General features: G+C 27.5%; 1 protein-coding gene across 1 annotated transcript; it reads right to left on the bottom strand.

Annotated features, from left to right (window-relative positions):
* Window positions 1-3153: 3153 nt before the first annotated feature.
* Window positions 3154-4323, bottom strand: LOC128953486 (uncharacterized). The gene has a single exon (XM_054298967.1). It carries the CDS (start codon window positions 4321-4323, stop codon window positions 3154-3156), a length of 1170 nt encoding a protein of 389 aa, XP_054154942.1.
* Between the last annotated feature and the right edge of the window lie 3177 nt (window positions 4324-7500).

The raw sequence follows: 7500 nt of genomic DNA, 5'->3' as shown, positions 1-7500 counted from the left end.
TGACTTTTTGAAAAATATATGTTCACAACAAAAAAAAATTTTTTTTTGTTGAATTTTTGTAGTTAAACATCGATTTATAAGACATTTAATATAAGCGATAATTGATGACCATAATGATGATGATGATGATGATAATAGTGAATTCATGTACATAAATATATCATATATATAAATGACATAAAAACACCCGGGTAGCAGTTAAGCACAGGGATGTGATGGGTGGGCGTGGAGTAGCCGCCAAATGAGAGCCAGAAAAATAAAATAAAATAATGTTTCATATGTTTTGTTGGAATTTCTAGGAATTGTTTCGGATGTTTAGGAATATGGAGGAAAAATAAGAGGAGGAGGAGGACAGCTCGGGTAGCATTTAAATATTATTGGGAAACAGTATGTATAAATGGGGAATAATCTAAGTGATGGATGTACCGAAACCAATGGTTGTTCACGATTTTTTTTTCTTCTACCGTTCCCCCCAATTGATGTGTGTGTGTGTGTACATGTATTTTAAGGGATTATTATATATACGGTATTACAGTTTAATAATAAGGATTTAGTAGTAATAATAAAATAAATGATTAGCACTTAGAGAGAGAGAGAGAGTGAGTGGAAAAATGGCCTATTATTTGATTGATGTCCAATTGCTTGCCAATATTGTATGGTGTGGTGATGGTGTGGTACCCTATCAATCTATACATACCGTTCCCCTACCCCACCCCCCTTACTGCCATCCAAATATACCAACCTCCTATACCATATACATAATAATACAAGTGATACAAACAACAAAAATATTATATTAGCCCATAATTTATGCCGATTTTTAGGTATAGTTTTGGCTTATATTTTTGTGATTTGCATTTACAGTATATACTATGTGTGTATATATATGTATGTATTTCTATGATTACTATTTGCATATGTTTTTAAACACAAGCAAAATAAATACACAAAACACAATAGCAATTGATATTTAAATATTTTTTTATTACACATTTTTGTAGCTAAAAATATGGCTGTTATGTCGTCCATCTAATTATAACACTAATAGTCTACTGTATATGCCTTTCCGTTTCTGTAATAACCATATGTTTGTTTGAATCAGTAGTCAGTCAGCTCCGGGATCTGACCAGTCATTTGACAGACAGTAAGATATCATTTGATTCATTTGATTATATATTTATATATATGTCTTTTGAGTTGTCAGTCGTCTTACAGATGTGAAAGAGAAGAGAGAGAGAGAGAGAGAGAGAGAGAGAGAGAGAGAGCAAAAAGTCAAACACAAACATTGATTTTCATAGAAAAACTTCTGTATGTCTGTGTCCTCCCGACACCACAACCACCATAACTAACTGTTTCACTCATTATACTTGACTGACTAATAGTATATAATATATATATAGTTAAGCGGTGCGCACAGGTAGCCCTCCTGTGGCCTCTCATTATAAAAAAAAGGGATAAATTATTTGCTAAGTTATGTTATATATATAGAGAAAGATATATATATTTCTCGGAAACCCTTAGTATTTAGTGTACAAAAACTCCCCGAAAAGTCATGAAGAATGAGATGAGAGAAATGAAGTGAAAGCCAACCAAAAAAAAAAAAAAAATAAGAAAAATCATTACTTCTCTCTCATATATATTATACAGTACTACACAATACAACAACACCTGAGGCTTTTAAATGGTGTGTATCTAATATATCTCAAGGAACGGGTGATTAAGTGAGAGAGAGAGCAGAGCAGAGAGAGAGAGAGAGAGAGAGAGAGAGAGAGAGAGAGAGCAAAGAGAGAGAGAGAGAGAGAGTACACACATTTGTTTAGCCCGATGTTGATGATGATGACGACGACTATGATGGTAGACAATACAGGCACCGGTACTGATGATGAATGGCATGGGTTGTAACCTTTTTGACAGCTCTCACTATACACATACCACTCACTCATACACACACACACACACAGCCTTACCATTATTACCACTAACACCAGCAATGCCAGTGCTGTTAGTTTTTTTTCATATGAATTAGCCCCAGTGGTTGCTGCCGCTGCTGCCTATGCTGCTGACGGTGACGGTATGTGTATGTGTAAGATGTTGTTTACAATGGTATTGATATATGACTTTGTTGGATACCCCCAGTCCACTCCAGTGGTGGTGATGGTGGTAGTGGTGGTAATGGTGACTGTGCCACTCAATCATCATCAAAATGTATTATAAACATGCTGTGTGTGTGTGTGTGTGTGTGTATGTATCTATCTGTATGTGCCCCAAAACACCATTGGGGCCCATTAGGTATGGCCAGAGATCAATTGCTTGCAAAACTATACATTTGGATAGATTTATAGAGAGAGAGAGAGAGAGAGAGAGAGAGAGAGAGAGAGAGAGAGAGAGAGAGAGAGAGAGAGAGAGAGAGAGAGAGAGAGAGAGGTCCCCACAATAAACTAGCAAATTGGTTGCCAATATATTTATATATATTTAAATTTTGAGCTAAATTTTTACTGTATATATATATATATAATTTATATATTTTTTTATTTTTAGTCGATTTGATTGATTTTGTATTATTTGTATCCACGAAAAAAATACGATTGATTTATTTAACGATTGCTTTTTACAATATATATATACAGAATATATATATATATATATATATATATATATATATATATATATATATATATATATATATATATACAGACAATTGATTTGTATTGTTTGTATGTGTAATGTATTGTGTATTGTATTCAATGAAAAAAAATATATTATATATAAATCTATTGTTAAGTATTGAATTGAAACATCTGTTAATTAACTTCTCTCTCTCTCTCTCTCTCTCTCTCTCATTGTATTGTTGTATTGATTATATATTTTCATGTATTGATTAAATATATATATATATCTTATATTTTTTTTTGACACACCATTTGGTCGATGACTTTCCCAATTCACTCAATCAATTAATTTTGTTTTAAAATAAAAATTATTAATAAAAACCCCAAATTATAAAATCAAAAAAAAAAAATATATATTAACATTAAAGTCAAGTATTTAGTTACAAAATTTATATATAAATCAGCAAAAAAAAAATTCAAATTTTATAAAATAATTAAAATATTAAAATGTTATTTTTAAAACAAACAAAAAAAAATCTCTGATTTATTTACGACAAGTCATCTCCAGATACCTTTGATCATAGGATTTAGGCCGCGGAGGTACCGGTGCTTTACTATCGGCGTCGTCACCGCACTTTGAATAGTCATAACTGGCATAGTTGTTATCGCCGTATAGCTCATTGGGTTCACTATATTCATTGACAACAGCGGACATCCCATGCGGTCTGCCAGCAGTGACAATGTCATCGTAATACCTGTCCTCGTAATCCTGATCCCTATCCCGGATCTTCAATACTCTACTCTGTCTAATACACAAAAATACGACAACCGGTATAATCAGGACAAGTATGAGTACTACGGCACCGACTACCAGGCCAATGGTCAGCGGCGACAACTCAGATGTCGACACCGTCGTCGACATTGACAACGATGACGACGACTTGGGTATTGGTTTGTCGCCTCTAATTTCAGTCATTATTTGCCGACAGATCTTATATTTTTCGATATTATCCGTCAAATGTATGTCATTGTTGGTGGTGTTGTTGATGATGGTATTGTCGACGACTTGTAGTTTCTGGTAAACCCTAACATAGTCGACAATCATTGCCGAACACTGCCAATCATAGTAGCCATCCATGTCCAGTATCTGATTGGTAAAAAAACGGCCGCCCACACCCAACGACAGTGTAAACTTGAACGGCTTGTCAAACGGTTCACCCATTCCCGGCTCTCGGCTACCGTTCAGACTAACCGTTTTATGATTGTAATTGTCAAAAAACCAGCCAATTTCATAGGGTGTCCACTCGACAGCGTATACATGAAACTCCCAGAACCTAACGTCATCACTGGTGGCCACATATTCGTAGTTCATCGGTATGGTTACCCGTGGATTACCGTAGTGTACGTTATTGCCGAGTGTATTACGCTGGACATAGGTCATAATATCGATTTGGCCAGCCAATGGCCACGGATCGCGATAGACTAGCGGCTCAAGCGATACCGATGGCCGTAACATTGATCCGCGCGGTAATGCGGCCCGCATTTCAAATCGGCCGTACCGCCAACTGCGTCTAGTGGTCAACTTGGCCGACGTATATTGCATACCGTAACGTTCCTGCGGTTCGCGGGCGGCCGTTACGGCCAGACAACCGTTGACGACACGTATGTTTTTCGTTTCATTTACAAAACAGTTGATCAGTCCTACGTCGCCCATACCTACACACACACACCCAAAGCAATAGTATTAACTTATATTTGTTTAGTTGGATAGGCTATGGTTTGCTAGTTATATATATATATACCCCAACACCGACGGGTAGTCCATTCACTATCGGCTATCCATTCGCTATAGTCTAGTGTTGTTATGTTATTGTTGTTAAACTCGTCACTCCAGACCAGTGTCCAGTTATGGTGAAGTTGACCATCAGTTTTGTTGGCCATCATTACAGTTGATATCATCGACAATAGTGTCGACAACGACAACAACAACACTGGGATTATCATTACAATTGATTTGAAGTTTTTTATATATATTTATATATTTTTGTTAAATATTTATTTTATTGTATATTATTATTATTACAATTTAGTTAATAATAATAAATTAGATTATAAATAACAATAAAAATTTAATTTTTTACAATTATTTTGATAATTGTATAGCTTTAATAAATGTTGAAATAAATAAGTAAAAAAAATGCAAATTATATAAACATTTTATTTTTATTATCAATAATTTTTTTTTGTATTAAAAATATTTATACAGCATTAATATAGTATCAGTTTTATAATATCATATGTTTATTATATATATATATATTTGTTTAATAAATAAATATTTTTTTTTAAATTAACATCCTAATAATTATAAAATTTTCAATTTCAAACATATAACCAAAAAAAATAAAATCGACAAATCTAATAGATAAAATCATAAAAAAATAATTTTAAAAAACAAAATAATATTACCATATATTACATAAACAAAAATTAAAATCTATATATATTAGTTGTTTAAATAATTTTATAGAAATAATAATAATTTTCCATAAAATAAACAATTTTTTGTTATTATTCAAAAAAATTGTTAATTTGTTTACACATAATTAATTAACAATTGTAGTGATTAATATCATTAAATTATTATAATAATAATAATATTGATAAATTAAATGCATACGTTTTTTAATTATGTAAATTACAACAAACAAAACAAAAATCTAATTAATAATAAATTTTTTTCTATTCATATATCATATAAACAATAGTAAGCTATCAATGATTTTGTAAAAAAAAATATTGTGTTAGAAATAATATTTATATTTTATATAGAAATAAAACAATAATAATAATAATAATAACAAAATGATAGATTAGTTTTTAAAACAAATTTTGTTGTTATTTGTAATTAATTTTAATTAAAACTTTCACTTGACTTAAAAATTGTTTGAATTTAATATATTATGTGTAATATATATATAATATTAATATTGATATTATGTATATATATACAGTATATCCATATACAGTATAATAAATAATTATTTATATATACTGTATATAAAGTATATAATGAAATATCTTGTTTTAATTGTGTCAGCAATGCGTCAAAAAATATTAATATATATTATAAATAATATATCATTTTTTGATTATATCAATGATCTATCATTAATTTTTAAAAATTATTAAATTGAAAATAATTATGTAAAATATTTAATATTATATATATATGGTATATAATAATCTTGTATTTTATAGTTTTAAACTACAATTTTTATGACAATTTTTATGAATTATTAACCATTAGATTTAGCACTTGATTATTGTATATATATGTTATGTTTATATATATATATATATATAATATATATATTACTATCAATTATCTAATCCATCAACAAAATTAAAATAAAATATTATTACTGTAATACTAAAAAAAATTGTTATCAATTTTTTTCAAAAAAAATAAATAGTTAAATATGTTAAATAATTTGTTAAACATTTTATTATCATTATTATTATTTATGTAAAATTTTTATGTTTAATCTTTAAACTACTAAAAAATATTGCAAAATTTTTAATAAATATTATTTTTTTAGAAGAAAAAAAATTATTATTATTACATATAAAACTAAAATTATCATCAAATTATGTGCGATTTTATCGTTTAGTTTTTAAAAATTTTTAAATATGTATTTATATTTCAATTTAATTTATTTATTTTTTATTTTTTTGATGAAATTAAAAGCAAAAACAATAAAAATTTATATTCAAAAAACATAACTAAATAACTCAAATTAAGGTCATATTTATATACATATAGAGATTTATAAATTATTTAAAAAAATAATAAAATTTGTTTAGTTTTAAAGTGGATTTTAATAACTGACATAAAATAGTGATTATTTTTTATGCAAAACAAAAAATATTCATAAAATTTTATCTTAAATTTATTTTTTGTTGTTAGAAAAAAAACTTATATAATTTATATGTTATTTTATATATGTGTTTGTATTAATCAATCTTTATTAATTTTTTTTATTGTTGTTGTTTATCATAATATGTTTTGATTTAATAAATTTGATGTAATTAGTTAAATAATTTTTTTAAGTTAAACATAATTATTAAAATATTATAAACTAAACTACACACATATCAAAACATATTTAAATAAATCATACAATTTAATTGATTAAACAAATTATATGTTAAACTTATTTATTAATAGTCGTTAAAAAGTAGTTTTAAAAAATATTTAAAAGTTATATAATATTTGTTATATGTTATTAAATCGATAGTAAAATAAATCACAAAAATATATATATAATTAATGACTTATTAAATTATTTAAATATTTCTAATTGTTTTGTAAAAACAAAATTAAATAAAGTTTTTGGAAATAAGTTATAGTTTTCTGTATGAAAGAGAGAGAGAGAGAGAGAGAGAGAGAGAGAGAGAGAGTAAGTGATAAATACTTTAAAGACAAAAATATTTTGAAAATTTTTAACTTTAAGAAAATCTCAAACAAATTACTTTACAAACAAATAACAAATATAAAAAAAAACTAAATTAAAAATTACACTCAAAAATGTTTGAAATATCTATAAGTATAGAGAGAGAGAGAAAGAGAGAGAGAGAGAGAGAGAGAGAGAGAGAGAGAGAGAGAGAGAGTACATGTTTAATGGATATTGTTTTTTGATTAACGATTTTTCTTTTTTTTTAAAATACATTTCATTTATTTTTCAAACATTTAACAACAAAATTAAATACTGATTGAAAGCAAAAAATATTTAATTAAAATTATTTTACAATTACTGTATTTCCCCCCAATATATAGTACAAATATACTGATAGTGTAGATAAATTAAATGTATGTTTTTTTTTGAAA

This window comes from Oppia nitens, unplaced genomic scaffold, assembly GCF_028296485.1.
Source record: "Oppia nitens isolate AA-2021 unplaced genomic scaffold, nextdenovo-longstitch-racon4-pilon3 scaffold22_pilon_pilon_pilon, whole genome shotgun sequence".
In the NCBI taxonomy this organism is placed as follows: Eukaryota; Metazoa; Arthropoda; class Arachnida; order Sarcoptiformes; family Oppiidae; genus Oppia; species Oppia nitens.
The sequence above is the reverse complement of the archived record's forward strand: the minus strand, read 5'-3'. Positions and strand labels throughout refer to the sequence as shown.

Bases quoted from the DNA above. Each gene is read 5' to 3' on its own strand.
- LOC128953486 (XM_054298967.1), bottom strand. From the start codon at position 4,323: ATGGGCGACGTAGGACTGATCAACTGTTTTGTAAATGAAACGAAAAAC.